Source organism: Lissotriton helveticus, chromosome 11 (assembly GCF_964261635.1).
Source record: "Lissotriton helveticus chromosome 11, aLisHel1.1, whole genome shotgun sequence".
Taxonomy (NCBI): Eukaryota; Metazoa; Chordata; class Amphibia; order Caudata; family Salamandridae; genus Lissotriton; species Lissotriton helveticus.
The window spans coordinates 810,133,253-810,152,536 of NC_136072.1; the positions used below are offsets into that span (position 1 = coordinate 810,133,253).

General features: G+C 44.2%; 1 protein-coding gene across 1 annotated transcript in view; it reads right to left on the reverse strand.

Annotated features, from left to right (window-relative positions):
- Positions 1-12,522: 12,522 nt before the first annotated feature.
- Positions 12,523-19,284, reverse strand: part of VAMP5 (vesicle associated membrane protein 5) — a 66,207-nt gene continuing 59,445 nt past the window's right edge. Inside the window, exon 3 of the mRNA XM_078666883.1 lies at positions 12,523-14,244. Within this exon, the coding sequence (XP_078523009.1) occupies positions 14,014-14,244 (231 nt within the window). The 3' untranslated portion in view covers positions 12,523-14,013. The remainder of the gene's footprint in view (positions 14,245-19,284) is intronic.

Sequence of the window (19,284 nt, forward strand, 5' to 3'; positions counted from 1 at the left end):
CACGCGTTGTACATAGCACGTATAGCACTACGCACTACCTACCCATAATATTCTATACTCTGGGGACCAAGGTGGTGTTAACTATACTGTTATTCGACCACATGATGTCTCTGATACCACCAACTGGAGCACCTTGGACTGTAAATAGGCAATCAATAAGACAACTGATTGTATGTTTTGTTTTTATGTTTGTCTCTGTCCTTTCTTTCCCTAATAGGTGCAGAAACCGTAAAATCGGAAGCCTCCTAAACCAGGAGTTATTAGAAAGACAGCTTTTCTTTCTAATTTTTTGCACTTTTTCATTAATTATTTTCACTTTCACGTCCCTAGGTTAGGGTGGACCTTAGCGAGTCCATGCCGCCAGGGTTTATTCACACAAAGTCCTGAAGAATGCCAGGTAAATTCACACCGTTTCGTGGCTGAAACATGTCGACTGACTTAAGGAAACTACCACTTGAATAATTGTGGACGCATTTCCGACACATCATTTTATTGATAAGTCCTTAGTGATCCTAATAAAATTGTTTTGATACACTACAGACTGATTTTAAACCTCACATCACTCACTTAATATTCTTTGCACATCACTGTCCTTACCCACTACCCGCTCCGCAGTAGTTCTGGCGTTGCAGCACACAGAGGGGATGCTAGATTCCCTCTGTGGGGCCCGATGATGAAGCATGTCATCACTAGGTGGTGAGTGAGGGCTTTCTTTAAAAAAAAAACGCCTTAAGTGAAGTCGTTCCTTGCTCCATATTGATGGTCTCCTATCCCTCCTGTAGTTACCCAGGACCCTTTTAATATGGCCCCCAGCGCCTGTAAAAACTGCCCTTTTATTGGTGCAATGGTTTGCCTCATGTGCACATTTTAGGATTCTGCAGCTTAACTGAGACAGAGGCCCCCCTGATCCACCAGGGAGCAGAGTTCACCTGCTTCAACTGGGCCCCCATCCTCTTTCCCCTCGTGCTCCGACTGAAGAGAAACAATGTATGTTGAAACATTGTTTCTCTTCAGTCAGAGGGAGGGGGCGAGGGGCTCCGAGCAGGCTGCAGCCTGCAGCTTCAGGCAGAGAAGAGAGGCTTGCTTCAGCGCAAATCAAGCCTCTCTCAGAGCTCTCAGAAGACCTGAGGGGGCCCGGGCCCCCTTCATTTACTGAGGGGAGCGCCCCCCCCCCCGCACCGCGGGGCCTGCGGGGGCGTTTGTTACGCCCCTGCAGCACGCATTGTGTCACCCACTACACTGACAGTGTCAACATGACTTCAGGCCTACCATTTGTAACTTAGCTGTTGCACTTGTGAACTGTAAATTTGATCTGTCAAAATAACCCCTTCCTTTAAAGTGTTTATAAGTCACCTCTATGTAGGCCATATTGCCCATATGGCAGGGTGCATGGTATTTAAAAGTAGAACATGTTTGATTTTAATGTTAAACATGTCCTTCTAGTGAGCAAAACCCCAACGCTATTTTCATGGTAGCAAGGAACACACAGGATTACAATATTACATTTAATGATGGTAATTTTGTTAGGGAACATCTAGAAAAACAATTAATGAACTATTTATAATAGTTAATAAAAAATCAATTAAATGGTGAAGTTGGATTGTGATAAATATTAAGGAAACGGTAGAAAGATACCTTCTCCCTGTCTAACGTCTCTGTAGGCCCATTTGCATTTGTTCTCCCACTTCAGTCAATGTGCATTGCAGTAGGTGTGAAATGCCTCATAGGAGCAAAGAATATTCTCACCTGAATTTGAAGAGACGAGCCCTCTGAAACTGACAGCGTATACAGGGTGGGGCTGTGAGTATAATTTTTGACAAAAGTGTCGAATTCTGCTTGAATATCAAATCCTGCTTTACAGGTGTGCTTGGGTTTTATATATAACCCAAGGGGTGCACTTTTTAGAGGCCTCTCGTGTCACAGGCAAATGTTAACTGACACCTGGGCAGGGCCCTTCTTTTGTCTCCCCTGCTAGGCAGGCTCCAATTACACAGTGGGCCTCATTTTGACATTACATTTTTCAAATCCTGCTTGAATGTCAAATCCTAACTGACAAGTCTGCTGGGGCTTTACATATAACACTTTGGGCACACTTCAAAGGGCAAAAACAGGATGCCAAAATAATACTTATGTTTCTCCTGTGTTGTTGCTGGAAACCCCAGCTTTGTTCTACCAGACTTCTGTCTCTGGGTTTGGTGGGGCTACAGTGGCTGTTTCAAACTAGATTTTGGTGTTAGATGTGGGAGGACAATAGTCTTACCATAGTAAACTCCCAACCCACCTTCAGCGCTCAGAGCCCATGTTTAGTGTGGCAGAAGACTTCTGCTATCTTGAAAATGCCTAAAGTGGATAGGGTTGGGCCTGGGAACTTTTTTCCCCATTGGTTAGGATGTGCCCAGTAGTCATTCCCTCCCACTAGCTGTTTCCAGGCATAAAAGTGGTATCTCTAGGCACTGACTTCCGAACCAACCTGGACCCGAGGAAGGTCAAAAGGAGGCTGGACCTGCTATATGTGACCTGAGAGGAGCTCTGGAGGACTGGAGCTGCTCCCTCTTGTGCTCAGGGCAAAGACATGGAAGCCAAAGGTCATTCGACTGACCTCCAGTTAAAGCTACAGGGAGATAACAATGTACAAGAGGTCTTTCTCTGCAACTACTCAACTGACCAGTAGCAACTGGTCCATGACTGGGTCCTGCTGTTTGGTCTGTGCCTGACACTCTGTGAGTCTCTTATCATCTGACGCTGCATTGCAGTCAGCGTCAAATTGCACCTTGTTCCAGTTGTCACTACCATTGACTGTGATTGACATTTTGCACTTCTTGGCTCCAATCCTATTTAGAATGGTGGGTGGGCTTTTGGGAGCGGACAGACAACTCAAGGGCTGGCCTTCAAATGTGACATTCCTAGCTTCTTGAAGTGATCTTGGGTAACTCACTGAATGATCTGTGACTTTTTGTCTCACTCTTTGGGGTATATTATCAAGGGGTTTTATCTCCGCTTTTTTGGCTTTAAAAGCCAAGAAAGCGGAGATAAAATTATCTCCCTATTACCAAGCTGTCGCTAACACCAGTTAGCGACAGCTAATCGGAGATAGCGACCATCATGGGCCCCACTTTGCATGTCAGTGATATTTATCACTAATGATATGCAAAGTGGGCGTGCCAAGATGTTAGCGACTGGAAACAGTCGCTAACATCGCTATCTCCTATTACCAACTTTTGGAGATATTTGCGCTAAGGGCGAATATCTCCAAAAGCTAACACCTGCCCTGAGCAGTTCTTAGCCATGTTATCCAATGGGAGGTGGATAACATGGCTAAGAGCATTTGCTCGATAATGCATGAATATCGCTGACTTTTCAGCGATATTCATGCATTGCGGGCGTTTTTTATCGCATTTGCGATAAACCTTGCTAATAGCAAGGTTTATCTGCGATAAAAATCGCCGATGTGCGGCGATAATTTTTGTCTCTAAACAAGTTAGAGACAAAAATTATCGCTAGTTGTTGATAATATACCCCTTTGTCCCTTAAAGGCTCTCCATTTTCTGCTGAGAAGCAATTGAAAGGGCAAGCAGTAGAAAACTAAAGAAAGTGAACTGAATACTTGAATTATTTTCACTTTGTTTACTGCCAGCTGCCTTCATTGCCCCCCTGCGATCAGAAGTAGCAAGGGCAGTACCAGGGCACCAATGGGCACGCCAGGGGTTTGCCTAAATGGCTTCCACGGTGATAGCTCTGCTGAGTAAGGGCTCAAATTGCTACTTCTTTGTAACCCAACAAATAGCTGTACCCTGTGTGATACAGAGCTTGTAGTGGCAGAAGTCTGCTGGAGCCATGCAGTGTGACAACAGATGAATGTTTCAGAGAGTCAATGTGACCCATTATACGCAAACTACCTGGCAAGATGGCTGTGTTATTGTTTTGAAAGACTATTATATAATATATATATATATATATAAAATATATATATATATATATATATATATATATATATTCTCCAAAGGAATGTTATTAAATTGTATTAGGCTTGCAACAAAACCGAGAAATGCATTTCAGCCTCTTGGCCTTCCTCCTTGTATGAGTGGCTGTATGGGTGAATGAGTGGATGTGTGTGTAGACCTATGAATCAGAGAGTGGGTGTGTACATTCTGGTATGGGTGTGTCAATGGTTTTGGGAATGGTAGAGTGGAAGTTGGAATGGGTGTATGAAAGGTTATAAGGTGGGTGAGTGGGTGTGTCAGAGATTCTGTGGACGATGCCATCAGTGATGTCATTTGAGATGTCATCAGTGATTTTACTGACCATGTCATGAGTGATGTAATATGTGAGGTCATAAGCGGTGCATCACGGGGTGCGAGTTATAGTTAGCCCAGCTAACTTTAACTGCTGAATTTCCCTGGTTTTGTACGAGTGAAATATCAGCCTATCTATAATTCCATGTAACCTTTGGGTTTTTTTTCACTAAATTTCTAAGTTTTTTTAAATTCTATTTCCTAACTATAATGCCCCTGTATCCTTTGGGTTTTTCAGTGATATATGTGTATATATATATATAGCAGGTCTGGGTGAAATTTCTGTTACGTCTGTGTGTTTTGGGCTGATTTACAATTGGGTGGAAAGAGGTTTGGCAGTCAGGCCAATGGAGTACTTTACTCCGTCGCCTTGACTGCACCTCTGCCCCCCAAATTATGAAAGGAGCACCAAGCTATAGGTCATTTCTTAAGCATTGCCAGGAACTGACTTCACAACGGTTTCTGTCAACGACTTTTGTAGTTTGAGGTAAGGGTCTGTGAAGCATGATGGCGCCCTGTGGCAAACTATTCTCTTTTTTATTTAAAAAAAAATAAAAAAATCCAGAAGCAGGATTTTATTTTTTTAAATGAAAAAGACAATGCTCCCCTCACCATGGGAGTCATTTCCCATGGCAAGGGGAGCCTTTTGTAATTTGCAATGCCCTGGTTTCCCTGGCAGTGACAGACAGTAAAAACTGACCTCTAATTACGCCCATCTAAATTAGGTAGGCGGAATTAGCGGTCAACCTACTGACAGCCCTTACTCCGTGAGCCGTCGGAGGGGATTAATCACGGCGGAGACTCCTCTGTGATTAAACCAAAGGACTGTCCTCATTTATTTATTTTGAAAGATTTCTATAGCGCAAATTTGATTTGATGGTTTCAGAGTTCCTTACAATAAATACAGAAGTATGTTACCACCAGCGGGTGAGTGAACCTCAATCTTGGTGATATGAATATTCCATTACGATGAGGTATCCATCCCGCCAAGCTATAAATCAGGCCATATGTGTTAAATTTGTAATGCGAAATTCCAAAAAGTATGCCCTGTGGTTTAATTACGACTCATTTGAAGGAAAATTTAAGGGCAGGATCAGGGCCACAAACGACCAGAAAGTGAGTGCCATTTCTTTGCAGAACTTGTGTTTTTTGCTCCACTTTCTTTTGGGGAATATGAGTCCTCGGATCCAAATTTGGACACGAGGATGCAATTTGTGCTAAAATGTGCTCTTGTGCAGGTTGGGTGCCATTATCTCAAGGATTTAGGTGCCTCATGTGACCATACATAGGAGGCTAGAAAGGTACAAGAACAACTGTTAGGGTGAGAGACATGGTGCATGCCACTGCCACAAAATTATTCCCCTGAATAAGAGATAATTTTCAGGTTCTCCTCTACTATGGCTTATCTTCACCCATTTCATTCCTCGTGCACATGCACTTTGTCCATGCCAGTGTCAAATGAAACCAATGAAAGCACATATTCAGGGTCTTGAATATAACTTTGATATGGTGGGAGAAGGTTGAATTCAGCTTAAATCAAATGTGTCCAATATCCCATTATGAGAATTCAAGGCAGAAATAGGTTAAGGGTTTTCATGAACACCTGTACCAGAATCCAAAGTCCCTGTGGGCTCCATTGACCTCTCTGTCATTTAAAACACAGCCCATCCCTGCCAAGGCACACAGCCACCACATAACATGTCCTCTTCTTCACAGGGTCACCAGGTGAGGAGTTGGTATCGCATGGTGAGCACAGAGGGAACTGGAAATCACTGCACAGTTGGTTTCCAGCTCGTCTGTGAAGGTTCTGCAGAGTGCAAATTTAATTACAGATTCTCCCATAACAATTCTCCAAAAGGTTTTACGTTTGTGCTTATGGGCAGCGTTCTGGGGTGACTGGCCAAGCACAAAGCTCCGCCCCTCCAAATCCAGCCTCTTTACTGGTCCTCACCTTGGTCCCCGCCCCCTATCTCACAGTGAACATTATTTCAAAGTTGGAAGGTCTGACAATTACTCAATTATCTTGTCTGTACAGGTTCATGGACATCAACCCCTCCAGGGCTGCCTCTTAGAAGTTGCTTTATGGATGAGTGGCACCTGCCTTCAACTCAAAACACTGACAAAACAGGAACTCTGGTGGTCTACAAGCACTCCACCAACTGGCCTCGATTGGTTGCCTCTTGCACTTGACTATACGCCTATTCCAATCTCAGAAATGTCTAATCTTGGCATACTATTCAATCAGAGTGTGTCTCTGTGCCAAGTCTGTAAACTATCAGCACCCTGCCCAGCTTCCTGCTTCTGTCATCTCTGACTGTTATGTAAAGTACTGCTTCACCTGCCCGCCGCGTCGTGCCAACATTTAGTCACATCCTGATTAGTGTGAATCACGCTATATTGAACTTTCCGAACGTTGTGTATAAAGAGTCCAAAAATGCCACAGCTATGCCCATTCTTGGTTTGCTGTGTAGTTCCTTGGCCACTACTGTTCTTTGACCCTGTACTTGTTCACCATTCCCAAACAGGTTGCATTAAAAGCTCTTTCTTTTACTCAACAGGCCTATCACAAGTGCTTAATTTGAGCTGATAGTTTCCGATGCTCAGCACCGGCACTTAATCATCAACACTGCTGCTTTTCATGAGCACCAGTTAATTACACATTCACTTATGGTAGTGATTTGCCCAGAATCACAGGATGTTGAGCGGACGCTGAGACTCAAACCTGGTTTCCCAGCTGTGAAGTCGGCAGCTCTGACCATTACGCCACACCCACCCCTAACTTTCATGGTTAGAAGTTCGTTCTGTTTTAGGTGGCGCTAACAGGAGAAATGGGCTGGTGCAAGATGCCTCCTGATGAGAGCTCCAGCACTTATTGTTTTTACAAATTAACCACGGCCTATCACAAATAAGAACCTATTTATCTTGCAGATAAATTCTCACCCTATCATCTGACTTGTCTTCTTCATTTGCCATCTGCCTAGCTTCTTACTGCTTCTCTATTCTCCTTCACTCACTCAGGTCTCACCTTTTCCATTCTCACTGCAAGATTCTGCAAGCTACTCCCTCTTGAGCTTTGACTAATTGCCTCCTATTTTAACTTTTGCAAAGCTCTCAACACTGTACTCTTTGATGCTGATATTCAACTAGAGCTTCCTCTGTCCCTACGGTCAGGGTCGTAGCTTCAGGGGGGTGTTTGGGGTGTGACAACTTTATCTCATCTTAGAAGCACTTATAGAGCGCATGGCTACCTGTAGCTGTCTTAGATCTTTTTATGCATATAGCTGGCTAAGACATTAGTGGTGGGAGCAGTTAAAAAAACATGTTTTCAGAATTTTGCAAAAAGGAAATTTCAGGTTGATTGTCCATTGGATAGAGGGCAAGGAGTTCCATAACTTGGCAGCATTGTATCTAAAGTACAGACCTCCAATTCTGGCTTTCTAAATGGAGGGAGCCACTGCAAGTTGGGAACTAGTAAAACACTGATTTCTGGTAGGGGTATAGGGAGAAATCAGAGCTTTGGAAATCAAAGGGCCTTTGTCCAAAAATGCCCTGTGAGCTATACAGAGGGATATGAATTTGATCCTTTGAGACACCAGCAGCCAATGAAGGGACAGAAGAGCTTGCTGGGCTGACTTATGTCTGGGAACATTATAGAGCAGCTGAGTTGCCAAATTCTATACAACCTGCAGCTTCCTTGCTATAGATTTTGGATCTTCAAAATACAGAAAATTTCCGTGGTCCAAACGAGAGAGAATCAATGCCTGGATTGCTATTCTCGTAAAAGAACCCCCCAAATCAATGCATTCCTGGCTTGGTAGTTAGGTCTGGTGGTCCTGAGTTGGGTCTGCCACCTTGGGTCGGTTTTTATCATCGTGGGGCAAGAATGAAAAAACATAACAGTGAACTTTGATGTAAATGGGATAGAGACAGAGATAACCATCTGGTGGCTGAATTTCAAAAGGTGAAACAAGGTAACCGGGAATCAATACAAGCTTCCCAAAGTGTTTATTTTGTATGATCCTAGGCAAATACTTTATTCCACTGAGCCTCCTTTTTATTTATTATCACATATGAGCACACTTTTAAATACTTGTTTTCAGGATGTACACTGATGTAATAGACTGTAATGTTGCTCCACCTATAATAAGAGTATAGGCCACATTTAGGTTTTATATGACTACTGATGTGCCTCTTAGTTTACTATTGGCATTGTAGTTGGCGGGCAGCCTTAAAAATTTCTAAAAACTGTACTTCCAATAAATGTCGGTTTATGCATTGAGAACATCTGATGTACTAGGGTGAAATGCTTCTGCTCAATAACAAAATATACTTTTTCTTAATTTTCAAGAGTTTGTATCATATTACATTATGTTTGCACGTTTTCATGGCTCAGCTTGTGCATGGACTCTTAGAGTCAAGCAAGACCCATGACCTGCTCTATTAATTTGCCTGTGCGTCCTCCTCTATTTGCAACTCAGGCTTAGCACATGGGGCTTTCAGTCACTTGATAAAATGCTTTGTAAAGGACAAGGACTAGAAATATGGAGCTCTGCCACATGCACCGATTTGACAACTGTCTTCAAGGTTTATTATAGCAGAAACGAAGAAGAACGTGTGCAGTGAAAATACAAAGTGATCCCAGGTTAGAGACTCCTGGTGGCTAAATTGTACGTGAACGTATTCATGAGTTCTCCAGGAGAACTACCAGGACCAGGTGGGATGAGCATGGGAGTAGCTTCAGCCGGGGGGTGTTTGAGGTGGGACACCCCTCAAATACAGTATTGGTTTGGTAGCTGGGTCTGGGACCCTGTGTTGGGTCTGCTATGTATTTCCCACTTTCTCTTGTTTTCATTTCACTAAGAGGTTTAAACTTGGTCATAATTTGGACCAGGATCTTAAATATATATATTGACAGGTTTACCAGAAAAGTAGCCAATCTGTACTCCTTGAATGGGTGAAAATTTGCTACCTTTTGGAATTTACAAGTATTGGCCTTAGTAGGCTTGGGAGGCTGCACCACCCTCAAGTTCCCATGCACACCACTGGCAATTAAACACCCAAAAGGTGATGGAATGAATACTTGCAAATAGTCTAACTATTGTCAATCGCTCAAAGCAGCATTCCAACCTATTGTTTTTCGCCCACCAAGCCACTCTAGACAGAGGCCCACCTAATGCAACTCATTACCGTCACTGTTCCTCATGGAAACAGTCCGTCCCATACCATGGTCATCTCAACCCTCCAACTTAAAGTCCTCTGTTTTTTTTAGTTGGGAAATTTGAGACCCCCCACCCTCTGAATCTCACTGAGCAATGCCTGTCGCCAGTATTTCTGCCCCCAAGACTCCTTTTGGGTGATTGGCATACTCTAAAGACCTTAAAGCAAACAGTTAAGGGTAGCTATGCAGAAGTAAGTGGCTTGCCCTTTGCTACCCCTTTGTACTATCCTTGTTGAAAGTGCTCATATACTATTAGTGTACGCCTCATAGCTATCTCTATGTAAACTTCGGCATCCTCTTGTTGTTTCTCTGGCGTGCTCTTTCTTCTTCTTCCTAGTTCAAGGTCCATCAGCATGTACAGTCCAACCTATAAAGTCATTCGAAGTGAAGCAGCAGTGTTCATAATTAGCAATAGTGCTGAAAAAACATTAGCATAATAAAGATGGTTTTGACTAGCATTAGCAACCTGCAACAAGTTGATGAAGGTTTGGGGGCAAATGTGAACCCAGCCAGGAGTGGTAAAAGCGCTGACAATGAATGCTGGCATAAAACAATCAGCAATGAAACTGCAAATATCACCTATAAGTACTGTCCATGAGACCCTGCTCCTATTACCAGACAATTTCCCCACGAATGATTGCACTGCTGAATATCAAAAATAGGAATATTATGGTCCAAGAATATTGTGGACAAAATATCGAAGACCAAAATATCGAAAGGTAAGTGCATATAAGAGTAGTATCGATTTAGTGTTCCTAACTGCACATGTATGTACCTTGAAGATATATAAAGCATCAATGTACATATATTTTGAGTTAGGTATAGAAAATCCATACTTCGCTTTTAAATATTTTGCTTGTGATTTTTTGTTTTCAATATTTCTATACCACAATATTCTACTTTCGATATTCAGGGGACACACCTACAGAATCTCATATATTCATACCAAAGACCAGAAAAGACAACATGGAGGGTGTCAAATGCATACACACCCTCCTCAGACCCCTATACCAGCACCTCCAACATGGCCGCCAGCAGCACACACAGAGAAGGCAGAGGAGGAACAGGGCCCAGGTGGAGTCACTTCAGCTCTCTTTGCTGACAAGATATTGGTGTAAGGTTGGTTCTTCTTTCAGTTCCAGTTCATCATTTGTGGAACAAATGTTCATATTCTGGCCTGCCTAGAAACAGCAGTTATGTTTTAGATCTTTTAGAAGGGTACACGTTTTGTTGTATGCATTACCACGGGTAATCCTCTTAATGCCCACGCAATGCCCACGCCTTTCTGCGAGGACTTACGACTTCTCAGAAATGCTGATATACTTTTAGTGCAATTGGCTCACATAGTGTTGACACTAACGGCAAATAATTATCACAATTGGCATTAATATCATACTATTATGTGAACATCACTGAAGAGGGGCTGTGGCCCAACCCATATGTTGGGATCCAGGAGTACATGTTTTGATTAGGCAGAGGTTTTGCAATACCACAAAAAAGTGCTTGCCCTCCGCACAGCTGCGATCCTTTTGTTTATTTATCCAGCCCACTGAGGTTGAACCTTCAGGGGCACAGACATGGCATTATAATGCTGTAAAAGTGACATAGATAGCTACTTTATTGTGTTTCTCTTTCTCTGGCAGCAGCCACGATGATAGGGGCAGTCATTACACTACATGGATTTTAAGGTCTGGCTTGACAGTGCAATTGTCAGCTGACTGTTTAGCCTACACCAACATTATTCTACAGTTCCTTGCTTCCAGACAAATACATATCAATTCCCATGCTATTTATTTGTAATGCTTCACATTAACATACAACCTTCTTTTAAAGCCAGACCTATTGGTATTGCCAGTGCATGTTTATACTTATAGGTCTTAGATGTGACACACGGCCACAAACCCCAGGTCTAGACTGCTTTGAATAACCAGGCAAAAGGAAAGTTACATACCTAAAAATACCTATGTAATTGGCAAAAGCCGTCTGACAGGCCTCAGCAGCACCAAAATCATTGGCCCACTGCTCATTCCACATAACACTGCCACCCAACCACAAATGGACCACAACACAATACTCAGAACACAGCATCAGAGAATGACTGACATCCAATGGAGATCCCAGATTGGTGTGGTGAGACACCTATGGTCAGCAGTGACAGCTGCTGTCAGCGAAAAGTGGTGGGCAGCACAGGGGACAGTAACAAACCAAAAAAAAGGATAACGCACCTGTTTGCCGTCTTGCCGCCTTAGTGCTCTTCTGCTGCGGGTGCACAGGCTCCCAGACTCTCTTACGCCAATCCAGACGCTGCTTTCATGCTGAGAATACTATTACCCAGCATGAGAGAAGTTCTGGGATTGGTATGAGCGGCTGGTTTTGGGCTCCCATAGGAACTGGGAACCTATGCCTGCTGGTCTCCACCCCGCTGTGCAACACAGCTAGGGTTGGAGAAATCTAGGTACCCATGTTGGTTTGGCCATCCTAAGAGAGCCAGCTCAACTAACATGTGCACTTGCAATGCCCACCACTCCTCCTCCAAGCTTGCGGCTGTCGCCAGAATGGCCCCACCCAAAGACTCGGCTTCATGATGAAAAATAAAATTGTTTTATCACTTTATTTTTTATGTTTGCATCTGCTGGCCCTCAGCAGTGGGGCCATGCTTTTACGCCCTAACGGGGGAGCCGCCGCTGTAAAGCCAACAGTGCTATGAGGCCCCATCAATGGCAGAATGTGCGCTCTACAAATGCCAACATAACATTCCCAGACAGGTTTGTGGTGAAGTATAAATATTTTGTAAACCCTCTTTGCTTTTATGGGTAAACTGTATTTGTACTATTAGATTGAACACCACTTTGCCCCAATCCCAAAATAAGCCCTGTTGTTTGGAGATGTGATTGTAGCTCTGCACATACAGCCTGCTCTGGGCTCAGTCATGCATGTGGTTTATGAGTAAGGTTGCACATGAGGATGGGGGTGGGTCGCCAATGAGCTATAAAGGTGTACAAGAGACATGCATGATGCTAACGGTGCATTTTACTGTGAACATTCCCAGTGGCAGAACTTCCAAACACCCACTACGTTTTGTTAAAACTCAGTTTGTGCATAATTTACTCAGTGCATCCCTGCATATCCAGACACATTTTTATCACTTTTAAAGTTCATAAATAAAGTCATGATTTCATTAAGTGGTAGTTGTGAGGATCCAGTTTCGGAAAGGAGATGAACGGCCACATCTTGAGATCAGCCAGGGCATGTCAACGTGCAGGTTTCTTTCCTAAAGAATGCTGTTGTCTAACCTGTTACTTCCCCATCGCTGCACTTTCCTCTGAGAACTTGAAACCAAGGAAGCTGCACGGACTTGTTACCTGTGCCTGAAGAATACAAACTTCACTGGAGACCTCCTACTCCGAGTGAATCAAAAGCTGCAGTGCCCTAGGGCTCTTAGACATAAGAGGGGTGGGAGCTGGTGGGCGGTGGGGGTGTGGGGTGCTCCAAGAGCCCTGATGAGATGACCCGGGGGGACTCCTCCTCAGTACAGACCCAGGCTGCTGTCGCCCTCTGCGGGTGGAACAATCTCGGGTGAGGGTGGGTGGGGGCAGGGTCTCTCTCTGAAGATGGAAACGTTTAACTCTGACCCTTCCACTATAGGTGGCATAGCATGGGGTATTACCCTCATTCTCCAGGTGGTTCATTTTGGGTATCTCCAGGAACCTTTTTCTGAAGGTGAAGCAGTTGAGTAGAGCCCTATTTGCGAAGATGGAATAGTCTGTGTATGGGACACTGGAGACTTGCACCCTTGCCGAGCAAATGGCAGTCTGGGTATCACCGGTGTCTTATCTCTAAAGGTGGAACAGCCTGGGTTGGACTGTTCATTCGGAGGTAAAACAGCCTGCTATGCACCCATCCTCTGCAGGTGTAGAATATGGATAGCGCCATCTTCCCAAAGCTGGAATAGTGTTTATAGGGACGAACCATCCCTTGGCAGGTGGTACAGTATGACACTTCCTTGTGGGTGACACAATCCTTGGTGGTTTTACAATATGGCGAGGGGGCTTTACCTGGGAGTGGCAATATCTGAACTGACACTTAGTCTTGGGTGAAACAGTCTGCCCCTTATCTAACAGCTCTGCTGTATTTTAAATATGCCCTTCCTCTGGGGTGACAGAGTTCACAGAGTGGCCTTTCTCTGTAGTTGGCATTGTGAGGGAAAGAGCTCTTCCTTTGCAGGTGGTATGGGTAGGTGACCTTCTCTGAATGTTCTAAAGTTCTCAAAGATGCCAGACCTCTAGGGTGGTACAGCGTGGGAGGGACCCTCCTGTTCAGTTGGTACAGTCCGCCCATGTTCCAAAGAACAGCACATGTCGCGTAACCCTTTATATGGAATAATAAAGTCTAGAATAAGGCGCTTCCTCAGATGGTCAGAGTCAGTTGATGGACTCCTCCTCCAAGGGAGCTCATTCTGGGGCCGCGACGTGCAGTGGCCCCAGATCTTGGATCTTTATTCCTTCAATGTCCAGGTGGTGGGAGGGCCTCGGAGTCCTTTGGTGCGGAGTTCGCAGACTTTTCCACGGAACTGCTGCTTCCTTCTTGGGTTCCACCCGAGAGCGTGAAGTACAGGACCAGGATGAGGATCATTAGGACTACTGCCACGCCAACCGCGATGAAGATCTTCAGTCGGATGTTACTCCATCGCGTCTTTCGCTCCACGGTCCTCGCGGTCTTGTGAAACGCTTTACCCTGTTGAGACAGAGAGAGAAGCAACCATTACAGACTGAAACAAGAGACTAATGTTACAAAGCAGAAGAAAACTTGAACATTCACTCTGTTTGTATCACTGGGAGGCTTGTTAGAAGGTTTCCCTAGGCTTCTAGCTTGGGGAGGCGAGGCCCTTAAAGCAAAGGAGGTTATAATAAAGTTACAATAAAGGAGGCTAATCTCTACTTAGAAAGGAGGTTCAGTCCTAAAAATAATACAGGAGGTGAGGCCCTTATAATAAAGAAGGCCAAGACAAAATAATGAAGGAGGATAGGCCAAAAGATTAGAGGAAGTCAGGCCCTAAAAATAAGGGAGGTAAAATGTAATAATAAAGAAGGTAAGGCCTAATAATAAAGACCTATAGACCCCAACAAAAAACTGAAGCTACTTCTTAATAATAAAGGAAGTTAGCCCCCAATATTGACCCATTTTAGGATCTAACAAATTAGTTAAAGAGTTAAAAACAAAGGAGTCTAAGCCTTGCTTGTAAAGGAGGTTAACTCCAATAATGAAAGAGGTTATGCGCTAATAACAAAGGATGCCAGACCCTTAAAATAAATTGGACTAATAAATGAAGGCCCTAATAATTAAGAGGGTTAGGACCTAATAATAACAAGCATTTGCAATGCAATAGGTCTCGCATTAGGAAAGTTTGAGCTATTGGTATTGTAAATGACACTTTTTTTTATTTATGTGTTGGTTTTGAAAATAGGAAAATTAATAGCTTTGTCAATGCCAATGGTTATAACTTTTGCAAATGTGACACCTATAGCATTTGTAATGTAATATGTGTTGTATCTACGTGACTTAGATGTACTGATATTACAAATAACAATGGCTTTTAATTTTTTTAAATAATTAATACTTAAATAAAAGTAATTGTAATTTATAATGGCAATAGCTTAAACGTTTGTGAATAACTTTTGTGAAGATTATGTTCAGTGTATTTTATTGTTTAGAAAATCCAAGAACAGAAATGAAATATTAACATCTTTTTGTGACATTTGTAATAAAGCTTGAAACATTGAGAGAACATATTTGAATCAGTTGTTGTTAAATGGTTTCACAGATTGATGCTGTGGTGGCGTTGAGTGATGTTCTGGTGGCGACGAGTGATGCTGTGGCGTTCAGTGATGCGGTGGTAGTGCATAGTGATGTTGTGGTGCCCCTGAGTGATGCTGTGGTGGTGCTGAGTGATGCTGTGGTGATGCAATAGATAGATAGAGTGAGTGCGATAGAGCGAGTGCGATAGATAGATAGAGTGAGGGCGATAGAGGGAGGGAGGGCGATAGATAGAGGGAGGGCGATAGATAGAGTGAGGGCGATGGAGGGAGCGCGATAGATAGATAGAGTGAGGGCAATAGAGGGCGATAGATAGAGGGAGGGCGATAGATAGAGTGAGGGCGATAGATAGAGTGAGGGCGATAGATAGAGTGAGGGCGATAGATAGAGTGAGGGCGATAGATAGAGTGAGGGCGATGGAGAGTGAGGGCGATGGATAGACAGATAGAGTGAGGGCGATAGATAGATAGAGTGATGGCGATACAGAAAAATAAATTGGATCAGGGTACATATGTGATGGGAATAGGCTATGTTCACCGCCACTGTAATTATGCGGCAGGGTAAGACCAAATTATGTGGCAGGATTGACTAAATTATGTGTCAAGAAATTGCAATGAAGCGCATTTTGTGATACGATAGTTTCGTTAGTTTGCCATTAGTACAAGTTTAACAATAAAATACAGCAATAAACAACAGAAAGATGACCAGTCAACCTTAAGAAAGGTCCTTTCACTGTGCGGAAAGCCACGTAGCCGCGTGTATAGTACCGCTTGATCAAAGTGAGCTAGAATCAACATTTGTTTATATTAAAATCTAAAGATTACGCAGCAGGTTATTATATGAATAGGTGAGGGGGGCATTGTGGCAAATCCATAACTATGCAGAAAATGTACCATGCGCAGAATCGCATAATTACAGTGGGTCCTGGCTATGTGCACCGATTAACCTTCAATTGCACACTGTTTTGTAAGTTAACCGCTCTTTGACAGCTTGTCACCCCCGCCAGAAGGTGACAGACGTTCACACAAAATAACGAATGAGTTTACCTCAACCTAGGATTAAAAAAAAACGTATAAATGCACCAGCTCACGAGTGTAAATGACTATCTGGCAGAGTGCAATGAATACAGCATTAAATGTGCGATTAAACCTGACAGCGGAGTCACAGATACACGGCGGAAGCACGGAATGTGTGCGGATCCCGCCTAATCTGAGAGTATCTGAATGCAATTCAATTATTTCAACTATCGAGACTGATAAAGCAGGCCTTTAACAGCACAATAAAGAGCTGGCATTTGTACAATACATAATTAGACACGAGCCAAGCAACGCCAAGGCCACGCGCTGCGCAGCCGCCCTTATGTGAGGATGAATCAGCGCGGCCGAGTAGCGTCCCCGCGTCTGCGCACCTTTGTCTGGTGCTGCGATGTGCTGTTTGCGCTGCTGCTTCTTCCCCAGTCTCGCGCGCAGCCTCCTTTGTTAACAAAAAAAGGCTCCATCTGAAAGAAGCACATGTACTGACTCTCTGTGAGATCACAAAAGCATAGCCGCTAGGCTGCCACTGTCAGACATGCCCCTCCCATCTTCACTCTCCTGACAGTGTTTAAAGTGCCCATCTTGTAGCGTCAGCCTTCCTCCCTGCAAGATGTGTTTATGTTTTTTGTTTAGTGCAGCGCAAACTTGGCTAAGGGCATACATTACGCAAAGTTAGATTCATTTCTTGTGTGTTAGGTCGGCGAAGATGGATTGGAGCATAATCACAGTATGTTGATGAGCCGGCACCGTGACTCTAGCATGGTTCACTAGTTCCAAAGATAGCAGCTCTGGCTGCAAGACCACAACTCCTCTCCATTACCAAATGGATACTGCAATGTGTTTTTTTTCACATATGAAATAAATATAGCAATAGGCAAGTGATGTAGCATTTGGTAGAAGAGCCCATCTCCGAGTTGAGCTGTACCCGTGAGTTGCGAAGAGAACCCGATTATGTTCAGGCGGTATTGGAGCAAGTGGCCGTGGCCGTGGCCCTGGGCAGGGATGCGTCAGCACAGCAATGGTCATTTATGGGGACAGCTTCCAAAATACTCCCCTGTCCAGCCACAAGGTGGCAGAAATTCCGAATAACCGGTCACATGGGATAATTGTCTAGGCGTGGTCTAAAAACCGCGTGTAGGTAAGAGACCTGGGTATAAACTACCGAGGGAGGTTTACCAAGACATTAACTTCCTACCAAACATACTGCCTATGCCTTTTAAACACGTACACACCTATAATCTGTACGGAGTGGCACACCGACGGGGGAGACACAAAGGGAAAGCAACGGAAGGCAATTAACTGAAAATGTCAAGTGGCCTTAAATGCGCAATCTGAATGTTGTTGATGAGGGGCCGAGGAAGGTGGAGGACAAAGCAGTTACTTCCAATGCGCACTCGCGAGGCGACAATCCAATAACAACCCAACTACCAATCAGGTCGCTTTTACGAAGCTATTAAAGCCTAAATAAACCATAGGAGCAATCTGCAGTAAAATTAACGAAGTAACTGCTGGCTGCCGACTCTACATGTTACCCTATCTCTGGAGATGCAGAAGTGCCCCTGAAACCCAACCCCCGCCTCTTTTCCTCGCATCCTGATGCTCTACTGATAGGATTTCTTTTGTGCTGCCATCAAGCATTAACAAAAAGAACAAGACGTGAGCAGAACCGAAACATGTTGTGGGGCGGGACTTCCGTCTTCTGAAGCCCGCGCCCACGGAGTGGCTGGCCCAGAGAGGAGCAGTGGTGACGCGGGGCTCCCATGCCCGAGGGAGAGCCCCGGAGAGGCTGCAGAGTCCGGAGTGGCGCCGATGCGGTGAGTGGGGTTAGTTGTAGGGGGGGGGGGGGGTGGTGTGTGTGTGTGTGTGTGTGTGTGTGTGTGTGTGTGTGTGTGCGTGTGTGTGTGTGTGTGTGTGTGTGTGTGTGTGCGCGCGCGCGGGGGTGGCGGCGGGGGAGGTGTCTCTGTGCGCTCCTGTGTGTGTGGGGGCGGCTGCGGCGGGGGGGGGGAGGTGTGGTGTGTGTCTCTGTATGTGTGCGCTGGTGTGTGTGCATGCGTGTAGGTGCGCTCGTGTGTGTGTCTGTGTGCGCGTATGTGAGCAAAAGGAGGGGGAGGTGTGCCTGTGTGTGTTGGAGGCTAAAGGAGACAGGAGATGGTGAGCGCGCGCGCGACCTGATCCGATTACGGCAGGCTGCGCGTGCTGAGCATGCCCATCTCTTGTCTCTTCTTGCCTGGTTGTAAGCAGAGCTGACGACTATAGGTCTCACTGCTAGAACGCGCTTCGTGCGCTTTCGCCAGGGCGAGACCTAAAAAAGGTAGGGCACGCATAATAAAGAAGGCTAAGCCCTAGTAATAAAGGAGGTTAGGCTCAAATAGTAAAATATGCAGTCCCTAAAAATAAAGGAGGTTCGCCCTACTAATAAACAATGTCAGGCCATCAGAACAAAAGAGGAAAAGCCCTGATGATAAAGGAAAAGAAGGCACTAATAATAAAGAAGGCTGATACTTGATATTACAGGAGGTGAGGCCCTAATAATAAAGGGAATCAGGCTCTCAAATAACAAGCATTTGCAATGCAATAGGTCTCGCATTAGGAAAGTTTGAGCTATTGGTATTGTAAATGACTAATATTTTATTTATGAGTTGGTTTTGAAAATAGCAAAATTACTAGCTTTGTCATTCACAATGCCAATACTTTTAACTTTCGCAAATGTGACACCTATAGCATTTGTAATGCAATATGTGTTGTATTTACGTGACTTAAATGTATTGATATTACAAATAACAATGTCTTCATTTTTTACATAATTAATTCTTAAATAAAAGTTATTGTGATTTATAATGGCAATAGCTTAAACTTGTGTAAATAACTTTTGTGAAGAAAAATAAGGCAGAGAAAGATAGGATATGAAAATAGAAGAAATAAATGA